Source organism: Sminthopsis crassicaudata, chromosome 4 (genome assembly GCF_048593235.1).
Source record: "Sminthopsis crassicaudata isolate SCR6 chromosome 4, ASM4859323v1, whole genome shotgun sequence".
NCBI lineage: Eukaryota > Metazoa > Chordata > Mammalia > Dasyuromorphia > Dasyuridae > Sminthopsis > Sminthopsis crassicaudata.
Window position 1 is genome coordinate 430,032,937 of NC_133620.1, and position 18,140 is coordinate 430,051,076.

Here is an 18,140-nt window from a genome sequence, read left to right on the forward strand (position 1 = left end):
AGGTGAGGGGAAGAGTATAAGAATGGAGCCTGCTTGGAGCTACTTTGATAAATTGGGGCCTGTGAAACACTTATCATCAGGATAATATGGCTTTATGGTGAGAGTTCTGGAGCTGCTGAAAGAGTTAAACCAGGGATTCTCAGGGCCAGATGCGCCCACTGAGGATGTTTATGCAGCCGCCAGGTTATGGCAAATGGGCTGAGGGGTGGAGACAGAGTGTGAGCTTTTGTTTTTACTATAATCTGGCCCTCCAACAGTCTGAGGGACAGTGAATTGTACCTTTATTTAAAAAGTTTGAGGACCACTGGGTTAAACCTTTAGGACATCTGTTCTTCATAGCAATACAGTGAAGTATTCTCATCAATAAGAATGACAAGATAATAAATATACTAGTTCTATATAACAATGCTACATTTCTCTAGTATAATTAAGCAATCAGATGTGCCCAAATAGAGATCATGGTGCTTATTGCTTTAAGTACTGAAATTGTTTAAAAATATTTTTTTGACTTTCTAAATAATTTTTCTCTGCCTCTTGTCACCTGTCTTGTCTTGTTGCTTGTATCTTTCTCCATCATCTTCCTGTTTTGCTCCTTGACTGACACGCCATTATAATTTTTTGTAGGCTGGAAAATTAGGTAGCTAAAGTCAATTTGAAATATGGTTGAATAAATAATAGACCCTGGAGTTGAGAGAGCTTTCTTGTGAGCCAAACATATTCTCTTTAGTTTATAGACTTTGGAACATAACAGTTGACCTTTATGTACTGTTGTGAGGTGATAGTGCTTTTCATAGGAAACTGTGAGATAGCACCATGTTTCAACCAGATCCCTAATTGAAATATTTTCAGTGGCTTAGAGAGAAATTCATTTTTAGCAAAAAGTTGACCCCCAAACATCCAGAGGAACAAAGGAGCACTACAGAAAGAAGAAAGCCAGAGACCTGAGGAGATGCCTAGATGCAGTGTGATTGGTCATTTTGTCACATGGAAATAATAAAGTCTCCAATTTTCTGGGATTATCAATAATCTTTTTAAACTGACATCTGCAAGTGTGGAAGAAGATGCAGGAAACTTGAGAAGAGGACAACAATGAAGAGAAGCCTAGAGAAGATGAGCAAGACTGGTATGAAGAGCAGATTGACCCAGGAAAGAGGAAAGACAATGGCAGCACGGTGTCCTATATAGACAAACTTTAGTTTATGCAAAATTTTTCCAAATAAATAGGAAATAATTGACAGAGGAAAAGGCTCTAGAATTAAAAGGACTTGGAGATTTCATGGGGGAGTTAGAAGGAAAGATCATGTTCAGTTTTGGACATGTTGACTTTAGGGTGTTTATTGGACATCTAGTTTGAGGTGTCTTGAAGGCAGTTTGAAGATGAGGTTGGAGGTCAGCAGAGAGAAAGGGACAGAATGCATGGATTTGAGAATCATCAGCATACAGATAATTAAATTCATGGCAGCTTATGAAATCACCAATTAAAATAATATAGAAGAAGAGAAGAGATGTACAGCATATCTAAATAGGTGAATCATCTTTAAAAAAACAAAAACAAAACAATGCTACTCTGTTTCTTCTTTTACCTATCCTGCTTCTTTTGAATCACATTTACTATTCTGATAACATATGTGTATCTATCTTGAAGCAACAAGGGACAGGTAGAAGTAGGTGATAATCCAGAGACTGAAAAGGAAAGGTTAGGCAAGTAGGTGAAGTAGGAAAGATATTGCCATTAAATATTGCCATTAAACCCATGGGAAAAGAAAGTGTCAGAGGGAGGAAAGTAATCAGCAGTGCCAAAAAGCTACAAATAGATAAAGGACAATGAGGACTAATAAGAAAAGAAAATTGGATTTAACATTTAGGAAAATATTGGTTACTTTAGAGAGGTTTCCTTTAACTCATAAGTCCAGGAACCAGATCTCAAGGGTTGAGATTTTGAAGAAGTTTGATGCAAGAAGTGTAGAGAATCCTTTCTAGGAGTTTGGCAATGAAAGGAGGAAAGAAATAGACAATAAGTTGAAGGGAAGGCAGAGGTAATTTTTGTTTGTTTTTTGAAGAATAGATCTGGGCTCAAAGTCAAGCTCCATTACCTCATTACGTTGAGCAAGTTATTTTCTTCTGTTCTGTTTCTTCATCTGTAAAATGCATGCTTTAAAGGGCAAGATAAAAAAAATTAGTTAATAAGAAATTGATGATTTGAGGGGATCAAATGGTGTATTGGAAAGGCAAGTTTCTGGAATAAATAGGAAAAATTAACATTGAAGGCTTGTTAGGAAAACTGATCTTAGCAAGAAGGGCCATTTAATCAAGAGTTAGCAGGAAAGGATAGATGGAAATGAATGTTAAGTAATCGAGGAGAAGAAAAGGATGCAGTTAATCTATAAATTTTAATTAAGTACCTGCTGTGTGCCAAGTGTTTTGCATAGTGCTGGGAATACAGAAGAGGAAAAGAAACAGTTCTTGCCCTCAATGAGCACACAATCTAATGAGGGAGAAGATGACAAAGCAAACTTTATCCAAATAAATAGAAAATAATTGACAGAGGAAAAGGCTGTATAATTAAAAGGACTTGGAGATTTCAGGGGGAAGTTAGAAGGAAAGGTAATGAGTTCAATTTTGGACGTGTTGAGTTTAGGGTGTTTATTGGACATCTAGTTTGAGGTGTCTTAAAGACAGTTAAAAGATGTGAGGTTGGAGGAAGAGAACCCAGGTTTGAACATGAAGGATGCCTCATATTAGAGGATGTGATCTAGAAAAGGACCCAGAAAAGGAGAGAAAAAGCATCATGAAAACTTAAACATAAGATAGTATAGAGAAAAGAATGATTAGCATTACAGAAGCGAGTAAGGAGAATGAGAATTTACTAGAGGTCATTGAGTTTGACAGCTAAGAGATAGTTTTTTTGGAGAAGGCAATTTTGGTGGGATGAGGTTAAAAGATTGGGAGGAGAGAAACTAGAAGCACCTTTTGTCTACAGCCTTTTCAAGTTTAGCTACAAAAGGTAGAAGAGACTGATGATAACAGGGGAGATCAAATAAGATGCCTTTTAGGATGGAGGAGTCATGAGCATATTTATAAGTAGTTAAAGTGAGCCAGTAAACAGGGAGATTGAAAATAAATCAAAGAGAGGTATGACAGAAGGGGGACAATCTGTCATAGGAAACAAGTTGGAATAAAAACACTTGAACAAGTAAAGCCTTGGTAAGGTATTCATCTTGTGAGACAGGTGAAAGAGGAAAGAGTGGCAGAAGAAATCTGAGTAATGGGAGGTGAATGAAGAGGGAGCTAATGTCTGATGCTTTCATTTTTTTTCTTTAAAATATGAGCAATGGGAAGCAATGGATTTGAGGAGGGATGAGAAGGTTTAGAAGAGCTGTTTTGAGTGTGGGATAGATAATGAGTTGGAAAGGTAGGTTTAATAGGATTGCCTAGCAGCAGTGAAGGCCCAGGCTTGAAGTTGTGAAACATAAATTTGTAGTAGACTCAATTAGAATGATACTTATTCAAGAGCATGTATATAGAAGTGAAGGCAGCAAAAGATGGAGGTGATGAGTACTCCAAGTCTGAAAGCTGACTGGACATAACAGTATGACAGAGAGTTAGGGATTCAAGAAAAGGAGATAGTAAAATGTTAAAATCTTTCACCAAAAGGACACGATTTAGAAAAGAGAAAGTGGTTAGTAGTAGAGAGATGATTTGGAAGAGAATTGAGGGGTCAAAGAATTGGAAGTCATGATGTAAACAAAAACTAGTGTTTTGTAAGGGAAGGCAGAAGGAGAGATGAAAACCAGTAGATTGTCCAAAAAAGGGGATTTAAAAATTCTTCAACATTCATGGGTGATGGCAAGATCAAGGATATGACTATATGTGTGGTTGAGATGAAGTGGAGGAAGAGAAGGTAATAGATTGAAATAAGTTAAGGAACTAGAAAGATAGGGTATTTGAAGAGAGTCAGTATGTCTCTCAATAAATTAAGAGATTAATATCTTCCAAGTGAGGTGGGGAAAGTATTTGGAGGCTTGAGAAGATTTGGAATAGTAGAAAATCAGAAGAAAACAAATAGCAGTACTGTAACAAGTTCTTAGTTGAAATTAGATAACCACATTTATAAGGAACTCATGTAGTAATGTGGTATAATTGCTGTCATTTTTGTTAAGTAGTTCATGACTATAAGCAGAGAAAATAGATGATATATGTTATGATGTAGAGGGGATTCTTACTCAGTTATGATTTGGACTAGAAAACCTCCAAGGTCCATTCCAAGTCTGGAAGTCTGAAATTCAGGAATGGTGTATTGGGGAATGGTGATATAGTATCTCAGGATATCATTTCTGAAATGTATTATGTTTCTTTCTTTTTAATTTAAAAATATATTTTTACCTATTTTGCTAAGTATTTCCCAATTTCTTTTCTTTTCTTTCCCTTTCTTTTTTTCCCTTTCCCTTGTCTTTCCTTCCCTTTCCCTTTTTCCCTTTTCCCTTTTCCTTTCCCTTTCCCTCTTTTCGCTGAGGCAATTGGGGTTAAGTGTCTTGGCCAGAGTCACACAGCTAAGCAATTACATTTTCCTTCCTTCCTTCCTCCCTCCCTCCCTCCTTCCCTCCTTCCTTCTTTTTATTTACCAGATATATACATGGGTAATTTTACAACATTGACAATTGCCAAACCTTTTGTTCTAATTTTTCCCCCTCCAGATGGCAGGTTAACCAATACATGTTAAATATGTTAAAGTATAAATTAAATACAATATATGTATACATGTCCAAATAGTTGTTTGCTGTACAAAAAGAATCAAACTTTTAAATCATGTAGAATTAGCCTGTGAAGGAAATCCAAAATGCAGGCGGACAAAATTAGAGGGATTGGGAATTCTATGTAGTGGTTCATAATAATCTCCCAGAGTTCTTTCACTGGGTGTAGCTGGTTCAGTTCATTACTCTATTGGAACTGATTTGGTTCTTCTCATTGTTGAAGAGGGCCACATCCATCAGAATTGATCATCATATAGTATTGTTGTTGAAGTATATAAATAATCTCCTGGTCTTGCTCACTTCACTCAGCATCAGTTCATGTAAGTCTCTCCAGGCCTTTCTGAAATCATCCTGTTGGTCATTTCTTACAGAACAATAATATTCTATAACATTCACAATTCTCCAATTGATGGGCATCCACTTAGTTTACAGTTTCTGGCCACTACAAAGAGGGCTGCCACAAACATTCTTTTTTTTTTTTAAACTTTATAATTATAAATTTTTTTGACAGTATATATGCACGAATAATTTTTTTATAACATTATCCCTTGTGTTCATTTTTCCAAATTTTCCCCTTCCTCCCTCTACTCCCTCCCCTAGATGACAGGCAATCCCATACATATTAAATTAATTAAATGTTACAGTATATCCTTAATACAGTATATGTGTGTAAATCCAATTTTCTTGTTGCACGTTAAGTATTGGATTCTGAAGGTATAAGTAACCTGGGTAGATAGACAGTAGTGCTAATATTTTACATTCACTTCCCAGTGTTCCTTCTCTGGGTGTAGTTGTTTCTGTCCATCATTGATCAACTGGAAGTGAGTTGGATCTTCTTTATGTTAAAGATATCCACTTCCATCAGAATACATCCTCATACAGTATTGTTGTTGAAGTGTACAGTGATCTTCTGGTTCTGCTCATTTCACTCAGCATCAGTTGATTTAAGTCTCTCCAAGCCTCTCTGTATTCCTCCTGCTGGTCATTTCTTACAGAACAATAATATTTCACAACCTTCATATACCATAATTTACCCAACCATTCTCCCAACTGATGGACATCCATTCATCTTCCAGTTTCTAGCCACTACAAAAAGAGCTGCTACAAACATTTTGGTACATACAGGTCCCTTTCCCCTCTTTAGTATTTCTTTGGGATATAAGCCCAGTAGTAGCACTGCTGGATCAAAGGGTATGCACAGTTTGATAACTTTTTGGGCATAGTTCCAAATTGCTCTCCAGAATGGCTGGATTCTTTCACAACTCCACCAACAATGTCTTAGTGTCCCAGTTTTCCCACATCCCCTCCAACATTCATCATTATTTGTTCCTGTCAACTTAGCCAATCTGACAGGTGCCACAAACATTCTTAAGCAATTACATTTTAATGTAGTTCAAGAGAATGCATTTTTGATACTTCTGGACTAGAATATGTTCTCATGCCTTATTCCATAGCTTCCCGTCCTTGAAGGAGATACACAATTGTTGTGAGCTTTCTAAGGAATATTATAACTAGCTACTAAGAAGAAACAGATGATTAAAAATAACAGGCAAAAAGGGAAAGTCATAAGGTTTTAAGAAAACTCTAACTTAAAAATTATTCCTTTTATTTGTTATATCTCAAATGGATTTAGGTCTGGAGGGCCCAAATACAGGAGAAAGATCATCTGTCATGTTTTTCTTTACAATTACATCTTCTTCTTTGTCCCATTCACAGTTTTGTTTTGTTTTGTTTTGCTTTGTTTTGTTTTTTTTTTCAATTATAATATATGGTCTTCCACTGTCTTCACCTACTTTTTTCATTTTTTATTCAGTTTCCAAAAGAAAGACAAAGAGTCATATTATGTTGCAGAAAAGAGCAATGAATTAAGAGTCATGGGATGTAGTCTCAGATTCCAACATTGATACCATAGTAGTTTGGGCACATTATTTCAGTTATTTGCTTTGTTTTCTCATTTGTAAAATGAGTAAACTAGACTAAATGATCTCGAGGGTCTGTTCTAGTTCTTATGCTAGGTGGTTATGGAGGAGTTATTGAGCTTATCAGATTATAAAATAAAATTTACCTGTATTTCAAAGGAAAACCCAGATTCTGTCTTCCCTTTTTCTGCTAAACATTTTATCACCAGAGACCTGGGGTGGAGTAGTCTTAAGAGGCCAAATGGCCTAGATTTGGAGTTAGACCTTAGTTCATATCTCATGAGAGACACCAAAAATCTTTGTGTGACCATGGAAAAGCCATTTAACCCCTCTCCTCCTGAGTCCTCATCTGTAAAATAAGATAATTTCTGTAGCACTTAGTTCAGAAGGCTGTCATGAGAATCAAATTAGAAAATTTTATAAGTTAAAAGTTATCAAACTGTGCATACCCTTTGATTCAGTGTTTCTTCTGGGTTTATATCCCAAAGAGATCCTAAAGGAAGGAAAGGAGCCTACCTGTGCAAGAATATTTGTGGCAGCCCTCTTTGTGGCAAGAAACTGGAAAATGAATGGATGCCCATCAATTGGAGAATGGCTGAATAAATTATGGTATATGAATGCTATGGAATATTATTGTTCTGTAAGAAACGACTAGAAGGATGATTTTAGAGAGGTTTGGAGAGAGTGAAATGAGCAGAACCTGGAGATCATTATACACGGCAACAAGAAGACTGTACAATGATCAATTCTGATGGATGTGGCTCTCTTCAATATTGAGATGATTCAAACCAGTTCCACATGTGCAGTGACAAAGAGAGCCATCTACACCCAGAGAGAGAACTTTGGGAACAGTATGGAGCACAACATAGCATTTTTCACTCTCTCTGTTGTTATTTGCTTGCATTTTATTTTCTTTCTCAGTTCTTTTTCTTCCTTCTTGATCTGATTTTTCTTGCGCAACAAGGTATTTGTATAAATTTGCAACAAAAGATTATGCAAGGGTTAATGTTGGTAAAATACCCATGCATGTGCTTTGTAAATAAAAAGCTTTAATAAAATTTTTTTTTAAATTCTGACCACAATTGGCCAAAAAAAAAAAAAAAAAAGAAAGAAAGAAAGAAAGAAAATTTTGTAAGCTTTAAAGAACTATATAAATGACAATTATAATTCAGTAGCCCATGAGCTTCACAGTAGCAAGGACTTTTATTTTTGTCTTTGTGTCTCTAGCACAGCACCCAGAATGTAAAAATACTTAATAATTGTATGTTGAATTTGAGATGAGAAAGGACTAAAGACATTGCTGCTAGGACCAGAACTATTGGGAAGAATAGAGAGAGAAATGCCCGGAAGGAGAAGAGAGGTTATCAAAATAAGTTATTAGATATGCCTTCCTCTCCTCCCTCTTTTCCCATTTGTTAATATTTGTACTACCTGGACAGGAACTAAGGTGAAAAAGTAGGAAGCAAGACTGGATGAGATGTTCTGGGTTTTAGTGGTATCAGTAAAGGGGAGCATGGATTAAGAGAGAGCAACTCTAAGTGTTGTCATTGAGAAGAAAGGGAAATTCTTATGAACACTTAAAAATAAAAATGTTTGGAAGATGTGTTTAGCAGTTTTAAGCTGAAGTGTCTAAGGGACATCCACGTGAAGATATAAGAATGAAATTCATTAGATACTTTAGTGTTCGATGTATAAATTTTGGGACTCAATATAGATTTGATCATTGAAAATATAAGAATAGATGAAATCCTCAATCGGCAAACATTTAAATGCTTGTCTTTATATACCACACTGGACATCAAAAGCCAAAAGTGAAAGAGTCTTTGCTGTCAAGGATCTTATGTTATATTAGAGAGATAACACATATATAAATAAGTAAATACAAGGTTAATTGAAGGGAACACTCATATATAGGGTGATTAGAAATCACTTCATTTCAAAAGTGAGGCACTTAAACAGAGTCCTCAAAGAAATGGATTCCAAGAGGCAGAGACAGAAGAAAGAAGGGCATGCATTTACAGGCATGGGGGATAGCCAGTAAAAAGATGTGAAGGCCATAGATTGTAGCGAGCTGTCGTCTCCAGAACCTGCTGATTGCTCTCTGGGAAGAGATCTGCTGTGTCTACTCAAATCTCTCAGACAGATTCTTCTTCCTGTAACAAACCGTTGTCTCCAGGCAGTTGCTGTTAACTTTTGTCCAGAGAAGTGACTTCCCTTCCTGCAGAGAGCCCCGTCAGGCCTGATGTAATGCAGAGACCTCTCCTCTTCCTGGAGTGGTGTCCTCTTTTATCCTCCCAGAGAATGGGCGTGGGATAATGCAAGGGCTTCTGGGAAGAACCACTTCAGCCAATGAGCTTGCTCCTTCTATCAAGTCAACCTGAGTTCTCACCTTGTAATTGTCCAGACAACCTGAATTCTCACCTTGTCACTGTCCAAACAACCTGAGTTCTCACTTAGTAATCCTAACATCTCCCCCTTTCTTTTGATTTAGAACATAGGACAGTCATGACCTTGAAACATAAATCCATCAATATGGGAAGTATTACACATAATTACATAAATTACATAAGCACATAGTAACATAGTAACATAATACATGCTAGAAGTATATGACAAATAACATAATCAAATAATCATAAATTGAAAATTTATAAATGTCCATAAGTCCATTGTCCATTAGTCTCATCTTGTGTGAGGAAGTCCAATGATTCCTGCTGGTTTTTAAAGTTCTTTAACAGTCTTCTTATTATCCATGCTCTTTCAGTGTCAGATGTTTCTTAGATCTTCTCCTTTATTTTGAGGTCTTTCTCTTTTTCTGTCTCTCTCTGATGGACAAGGCGAATACGACTCGTTGGCACCCATCTGATTCCTTCCCCTGCTGAAGAAATACAAGCAAACCCTCTCCCCCAGGCAGTTAACCTATCTGGTCCCTTCCATTCACCACTTTCTGGATCTCTCCACATCACCTGGCGATTATCTAAAGACAGTGGAGATGCTTGCACTGGACACTGCCCTTCTGGTGGGTTATAAAACCTGTCTGCTGGAGCCAGTGCATCTTGGTCAAAAATTAGAAAATTAATGGTATAGAGAACTAAATTTAGAAGTTCTCTAGGGTTACCAGTGGCTCCCCCTTTCTTTTGTTTTTGGAGGAGTGTCTTAATGTCTCTGTTTCTTCTCTCTACTATTGCCTGCCCTTGAGGATTAAAGGGTATGCCCGTGGTGTGTAAAATCTTATACTGTGCACAAAAGTGTGTAAAATGTTTGGATGTATACGCAGGTCCATTGTCTGTTTTTATTTCTTGTGGCACACCCATAATTGCAAATGCTTGTATAAGGAATTCAGTGACCACTCGGGCTGTCTCTTTTGCTGCTGGCATGTTCTAAATCAAAAGAAAGGGGGAGATGTTAGGATTACTAGGTGAGAACTCAGGTTGTCTGGACAGTGACAAGGTGAGAATTCAGGTTGACTTGATAGAAGGAGCAAGCTCATTGGCTGAAGTGATTCTTCCCAGAAGCCCTTGCATTATCCCACGCCCATTCTCTGGGAGGATAAAAGAGGACACCACTCCAGGAAGAGGAGAGGTCTCTGCATTACATCAGGCCTGACGGGGCTCTCTGCAGGAAGGGAAGTCACTTCTCTGGACAAGAGTTAACAGCAACTGCCTGGAGACAACGGTTCACTACAGGAAGAAGAATCTGTCCAAGAGATTTGAGTTGACACAGCAGATCTCTTCCCAGAGAGCGATCCAGCAGTTTCTGGAGACAACAGCTCGCTACAATAGATAAGTATTTTGTGAGGAATAATAAATAAAGCAATATGAATGGACTATGGAGTACAAAAAAGTATAACAATATAGAATGAATTTGGAAAAGTAAGTTGGACCCCAAAAGAGGCATTTATCCTAGAGACACTGGAGGGCCATTGGACTTTATTGGGGAGGAGAATGAGATGTTCAGACCTGCACTTTAGCAAATTCACTTTGGCATCTATGTGGAGGATGGATCTAAAATGGGAGATTTGAGTCAAGGGCACCAAATAAGGTGAGAGGTGATACGGGTCTGAACTGTCAGAGAACAGAAACTGAAAATGTAAATAGAGAGAAGTTAAGTAATTTATAATATACTGTGGGGTATAAGCAGCAGGATTTGGCAAGTGATTGGCCATATAGAATAAGGTAAAATGGGTAGTTCATGGAGAATGACCTGGGTGACTTGAAGGATGATATTGCTAGTTGGGAAGTTTAGAATAGAAATGGGTTTAAAGAGAAAAATAATTAATTCTGTTCTAGGGCAGCCAATTGATGATAGTTGTAGATATAACTTGAGAGAATAGGACTGTATATACTGTAGATTATGGGTCATCTCCATAGAGATAACTAAACCAGTGAACATCAGTCATTGAATCAAATGAAAGAGTAAAGAAGAGAGGAGAGGGACATTCACAGGGACATGATATGGGTGAGGAACCAGCCAAAGAAATCGAGAAAGCTGTTAAATTGGTAGTAATAAAGCAAGGCGAGAATATTTTTTTCTCCTTCCTTTTCCACCATTATCTTGTCCTTTCCCTTGTAGAAAAGTGTCATCAGTAGAGTTAGAGTTATAGAGAGGTCACTTAACAGTTAAATCAATATCATACTTGGCAGTTAAAGCATCAAAATAAAGAGCAATAGTAATTGAATGATGAAGTCTGAAACCAGATAGCAAAGGCTTGAGAAGTTGGTAGAAGGCAGGAAATAGGACCATTGAGTACAGATTATTTTCTCCAGAAATTTAGCCGAGAAAGAAAGGAGAGATATAGGTTAATGGCTTGAGGGGGTGGTAGGATCTACTGTAGAGTTTTTAAGAATGGGGAAGACTAGAGCAGGTTTAAGCAAGTAGGGACAAAGCTAGTTAATAGGAAAAAATGAGAGATTTTGTATTTTCATGATTTTCATGAGGAGGGATCTCACCAGAAAATAGCCTCTCTTTTCTCAATAATGGATTAGTCCAGATCTTCAGCTCAAAAGACCTGAGGAACAGGAAGCTTAAAGGGAAAAAAAGGTTTGGAATGACCGCCAGGGAATGGGATTAACTCAATTAAGGAGGAATTAAAGATTGTCTTTCTTTAGTGAGGTTCCAGTTGAAATTAGATATCAAATTTGTAGTGATCTCATTCCTTTTGGTTTCATAATTTCGTCTAGCTCCATTCAGCAATACATGAGTAAGAGTGAAGGTAGAAAGTGGGAGTAATATAAGATTGGGGTTTGGCAGTATTCTTAGCAAGCATTTATTAAGTGCTTTAAATATAAGGCATTGTGCTAAGCACTAAGGATACAAAGAAAGGCAGAAATGTTCTAATAGGAGAAACTACATGGTATCAAGATGTCACGGTGTAAATTAAGGTAATCTGAGCAAAAAGAAGGGTGGGGGAATGGGATGGTAGCTCACCACTGAGAAAGACCAGTTGCAGTATTTAGGAACTAGTAGATAATCTTTTACTAAAATCTGGATTTTGTGATTTCATTGAAATGAACCTCAAAAGAGATTGTTGAATAGTGGCAGCAAAGAGAGTATGGCAATCATATTAGATATTCAAGGAGTATACTGACCTACTTTCCAGGAATAGGAGAGAAGGTCAGAGAGAGGAACTAGGAATATATTGTGAGGAGAACTCTGTGTGCCTGACAGGTAAAGATGAAAAGAGGCCTAAAGTGAAAAGAAGTGTGTAATTGAGATAGAAGTTCCAGAAGACATAATGGGCAGACCTTCAATGGAACATGGGAGGGATTGGATCAACATATCTAGAGTGAGTGAGGACAAGGAAGGACTTATTTTTATAGATCTGGCAGTCAGCATCACAAGGATTGGAAGAGAAAGAAATGATGAAACTTTGCTCACTAAGGTAGAGACTGTTAAAGAGAGAAAAGAGAGTAGATCCTAGAAATGAGCCTTCAGGAAAGGATGGGTGATGGATAATGATCCCTGAAAGGAGTGTGAGAAAAAATGATCAGATAGGTGAAAAGCAAAGTATAAGATTTGTTTGACATTTAAGTTGTATGTATGTATGATAAGATTTCTTTGAAAAGTTCTCAAGAGAAAGTTAACATTTTTCTGGGTGAGGTGGGGGAGTGAGTGTATCCAGTCTGTTCCAAAAAAGTTTCTTAAAACTTTCCAAGGAAATTTTTATAATCTTATATAATATGACTAAAAGATATGAGATACTAGCCTAGATAATTCCTATAGAGGAATAATTCAGTAAAATCAAAGACAAATGCATTAAATTTTAAGCAACAAAATTTTTTAACACTTTGTACAGGGCTATTGGCTTCTTTGACCGTGTTTTAACTTGTTCAAAAATAGTTTTGAAATTAGCAGATAATGTATTAAAAATAAAGTGATACGAGTGGAATTTGTAGAAGTGAATTTTCAGTTCCCTGATTGATAAATGGTCAAAGGATATGAGTAGGCAGTTTTCAGATGAACAAATCAAAACTATCTATAGATATGTAAAGAAGTGTTCTAAATTATTTTTGATTAGAGAAATGCACATTAAAACAGTTCTCAGGTAGCATCTCACACTTATCAGACTGACCAATGTTACAAAAAAAGATAAATATTGGAGAGAATATGGGAAAATTGGGACACTAATGTACTGTTGGTGGAGTTGTGAACTGATCGAACCATTCTGGAGAGTAATTTGGAACTATTTCCAACTGGTCCACCCTTTGAGCAGCAATACCATTAATAGGTTTACATAACAAAAAGATCATAAAAAAGGGAAAAGAAACTACCTATATAAAAATATTTGCAGCAGCCCTTTTCTTGATGGCAAAATATTGGAAGTTAAGGGAATGCTTATCATTTGGGAAATGGCAAGCTGCGGTACATGAATGGAATAGAATGCTATTGTACAGTAAGAAATGAACAGGCAGATTTCAGAAAAATCAAGATTCTGAAAAGACTTGTAGTAACTGACACAAAGTAAAATGAGCAGAACCAGGAAAACATTGAACACAATCTCAGCAGCATTGTATAATGATTAGCCATGATTAACTCAACTCTTCTCAGCAACACAATGGCCCAAGATAAATACAAAAGATTCACAGAGGAAAATGCTACCTATAACCAGATAAAAAACTGATGGTCTCTGAATGTAGATTGAAGTATATTTTTTCACTTTATTCTTTCTCATGTTCTCCCTCCCCCCACCTTTTGATTTTTTTCTTTCACAAATTGTGACTAATATGGAAATGTTTTACATGATAGCACATGTATAAATTATATCAAACTATATACCATCTTCAGAATAAGATAGGAGAGGAAAATAAGGAGAAAAAAATTGGAACTCAAAATCCTGTGAAAATCAATAATAAAAATTTTCTTGACATGTAACTGGGGGGAAAAAATAAAATATTTTTTAAAAATAAAGACAGAGGGGCAGCTAGGTGGTGCAGTGGACAGAGCACCAGCCCTGAAGTCAGGAGAACTTGAGTTCAAATGTGGCTTCAGACACTTAACACTTCCTAGTCGTGTGACTCTGGGCAAGTCACTTAAGCCCAATTGCCTCAGCAAAAACAAAATAAATAAAAAGATAATTTTAAAAGTGAATATCTATTTTTCTTGGAATTGTATCTATTGTGTAATGTTCTAAAAAAAAAATTTTTTTTTACATATAAGACATTTCCACATATAGAGGTGACAGTATTATTGATCATTTAAATGGCTTTATACATTTTCACTGCAATTGAATAGTTAAATGACATTTTAGTTTTCAGAGTTAAACCAAGTAAAATTTACTGTGTAATGTGTGTGACTTTTAGATAACTATCATCACAATGTTTTCAGATATTCAGAGCTGCCCTTTGATAATACTAAGTTGTACTGCAGAAATATGAATTTAAGGATAGTATAGATATCCAGTTTAGTACATAATTAATTATACTCCTTGCCCAGAATTCTCTCTCTGAAAAAAATAGATTATCAGTTCCCTGTTCAGATATGGTGACTTAAATTATTTCAGTGAATACATACATATGTTCCTCTTTTTGAAATATGCTATATTTTGAAGTTTTTTCTAAATTCATCTTCCTCTAATATTATAATGACATTATGGAAATTTAAAAAATTAAGAGCTGCAAAAACTTTCAAAATTGTGATTTAATTGAGTTGTGATCTCTTTTTGGCTGTTAACTTTTGTCAAAAGGTTTGATTCTTAGATACTTAACTTTTTCTCCTCTTTAACTTTTCTAGACAGTACAGTTTGTCCAAGGAATCTTTGTTGAAAAATATGACCCCACAATAGAAGACTCCTACAGAAAGGTAAGCTCTGGAACTTGTCTCTACATTTTCACTAGTGTTTCCTTACAACTTGAATTCTTGGTACACAAAATTGCTGCTTAAAAACAAGTTATTTTTAAACTAGATACAAATTCTCTGCATGAGTCATAATTATATTTTTAAATACCTAAAATTTTCTTAAGTTCATACTATTCCCTTTAAAAAATTTCTAAGTGCTCCATTATTATTTTAAAGATGTTATAATTAGATATTAAATAGGATAAACCATACAATTATAGTAATACTCACATTTTTCTGGAATAAATTTTTATGTGGAAGAAAAATACTTCAGCATCCTTATAATAGATCTGCTTTTGATTTTTATCCATTTCTTCATGGTTTAAAATGTCCATAATTGCCATGCTTAAAATCATTAAGTGGTTATACAACTGCTTTTTGTTTATTTTCTTGCTTAACTATAAAAAATTACTTTGTCCCTTTTAAAATACAAAGAGCCATGAGTTTGGTCTTGGCAAATGGCCATATTGTGTAGCTGTAAAGTTCTCTGGCAATCTTTACTGATTTTTTTCTCTCATTTTCTTGTTAATATGAGGGGGAGGGAAAAGAGAATGTGTTAAAAGATCATTGGAGAGAGGGCTCAAATCAGAAACCATTTTTCTCAAATGGGAAAGAGAAGTTCTTTAGAAAGCTGTCTTGATATGGTTGTTGAATGCCATAATTTTTCCTGAATTAAATTTTCAATGAGTGGAATTGACAACAGTATGTCAATTTATATTGATATCTCTCTCATTAAAATCTCTCTCATTATTTTTTTTTCCTCATCCTAAAGAATTTATTTATTTTTTTTAAATTTTTTATTATATATATTTTTTTTATAATATTATCCCTTGTATTCATTTTTCCAAATTACCCCCCCTCCCTCTATTCCCTCCCCCCGATGACAGGCAATCCCATACATTTTACATGTGTTACAATATAGTCTAGGTACAATACATGTGTGTGAATATCATTTTCTTGTTGCACAATAAACATTAGATTCTGAAGGTACATGTAACCTGGGCAGACAGATATTAGTGCTAACAATTTACATTCACTTCCCAGTGTTTCTTCTCTGGGTGTAGCTACCTCTGTCCATCATTGATCAGCTGGAAGTGAGTTGGATCTTCTTTATGTTGAAGATTTCCACTTCCATCAGAATACATCCTCATACAGTATTGTTGTTGAAGTGTACAGTGATCTTCTGGTTCTGCTCATTTCACTCAGCATCAGTTGATTTAAGTCTCTCCAGGTCTCTCTGTATTCCTCCTGCTGGTCATTTCTTACAGTCTCTCTCATTATTGATAAAATACATGTGAAGTTCTGCATTAACAGAATTGAGAAAATTGTGGAATAATTCTACTCTATAATAATTATATATTACACAAGCCTTTCTCAGGTCATTTTAGTGCTATCTTTCCTTTATTGCCAGCACCAAAAGAAATAAGTTCTAAAATGAAGATTAGGGTTCATATAATTGTAACTAACTACTAATGTTGTTAGATATTCTACTGTTGTTGATCCCTGATTCAAAACTAACTGTAAAAATATCATTGAGGAAGTACTTTTGAAAGCATGGTAGTATGGTGTGTGTATGTATGTGTGTAGATGGTAGATTCTGCAGAGTAAGCCTCTGAAAAGCCTACAATTCCCCATAAGCATTATTACTTGAAGTACGTACTGCAGGGTCTTGAGTATCACAAGACCTGTTTCCCTATTATCCTCATCTTAGGATCATAAGAACACAAGTTAGAACTGGGAAAAGACTTTTTGTTGTCCTCTAAGACCAGAAAGGTTAAATGGCCTTGCCCAAAGTCCCTTAAGTGGTAAATAGCAGAACAGTCCTGGAACTCCTCTTTTATGCTTTCCGATCCAGTGGTCTTCCCATTGCACATTGGGGAGAACACTTTTTGTGTAGGTGAATTATAATTCATTAAAGTAATAGGAGGGGTTATGCATAATGCCATTTTTCACAGTTTTTTCATTGAAACCTGTCAAGTAGATATGAACAGGAGGTTCAACTTTAGGGGCTCTTAAGCCACTAATAAATTATAATTAAACAAGATACTTTGTAAACATGAGAAGGAAAGGGGACAAAAAGTTGGTTGTTGATACTTAATTCTCATCCCATCTCTTTTTTCTTTTTTTTTGCACTTTTTAGCAAGTTGAAGTTGATTGCCAACAGTGTATGCTTGAAATCCTCGACACAGCAGGAACAGTAAGGATGTTTTATCTTCTTATGATACTTTGAATTAATAACTTGGATGTCAAATAAAAATTGTTATTAGATTAATCCCATCAGGAAAAAAAGTGATTGTTAGGATTAAAAATCAATCTTCCTAAATTTGGGACTGATTGAATTTTCTTAAGCATATTAAGTCCTCTGTAGTGTATTTAATTCCTATGCAAGATTATTTTGTGTTGCTGTCATATCTGTGTTTTGTTTCTTTTACTTTTTAACAACTGGGAGAGGATTATGTCAACAGCTTCTCTTTAAATAGAAAATATTTATCATGAATTTAAACAGACATAACTTGAATCATTCATCTTTATTAAGAGATGATAGTTTTAATATTTTTTCTTTTTAGTATTAGCAACTTCATTTTTGAAAAAAAAAAAAAGCTCAAATGGAATATTTACAAGTAAAACAAAAATATTTTAGAATTTGAGTGAAATAGTTTTTTTATTTCAACATTAACCAAAGCTTTCCCAACTTATTAGTAGTTTGTTTTGCTATGCTTTTTGAGTTAATAGCTAAGAATTCAAAATGCATTTTTCCATAGAAATAATGTTTTCAGTAGTGATGAAAATTCTATTAGTGGTATGATTAAACAAATGATACTTTGCAATCAAATAGCTGTGAATATTCCGTCATAGAAGTATATTTCACATTTATAGCCAAATAAACTGGTTATTTCTTTCAAGATATTTAATATTAATCTACTGATAAATAAGTTAGGAGCTTACTAATTTTAATATCACAGTAGTTTATAAAATAAATTTTTTTAAAAATTTATACTCGGGAAATCTGAAGATAAAAAATTTGTAATCCTTCCCTGTGGCTTCTAGAAATGCCTTTTGATTTGTAATCCTTCCCTGTGGCTTCTAGAAATGCCTTATGGTGGCAGTCAAAGAAGTAGTGAACATTATAGTATAC

General features: G+C 35.4%; 1 protein-coding gene across 4 annotated transcripts in view; it reads left to right on the forward strand.

Annotated features, from left to right (window-relative positions):
* RAP1A (RAP1A, member of RAS oncogene family) overlaps positions 1-18,140 on the forward strand; it is a 108,173-nt gene that overhangs the window by 69,405 nt on the left and 20,628 nt on the right. For all 4 annotated transcript variants that reach the window (XM_074263058.1, XM_074263060.1, XM_074263061.1 and 1 more), the window contains exons 3-4: positions 14,900-14,968; positions 17,145-17,201. In XM_074263058.1, the coding sequence (XP_074119159.1) occupies positions 14,900-14,968; positions 17,145-17,201 (126 nt within the window). The remainder of the gene's footprint in view (positions 1-14,899; positions 14,969-17,144; positions 17,202-18,140) is intronic.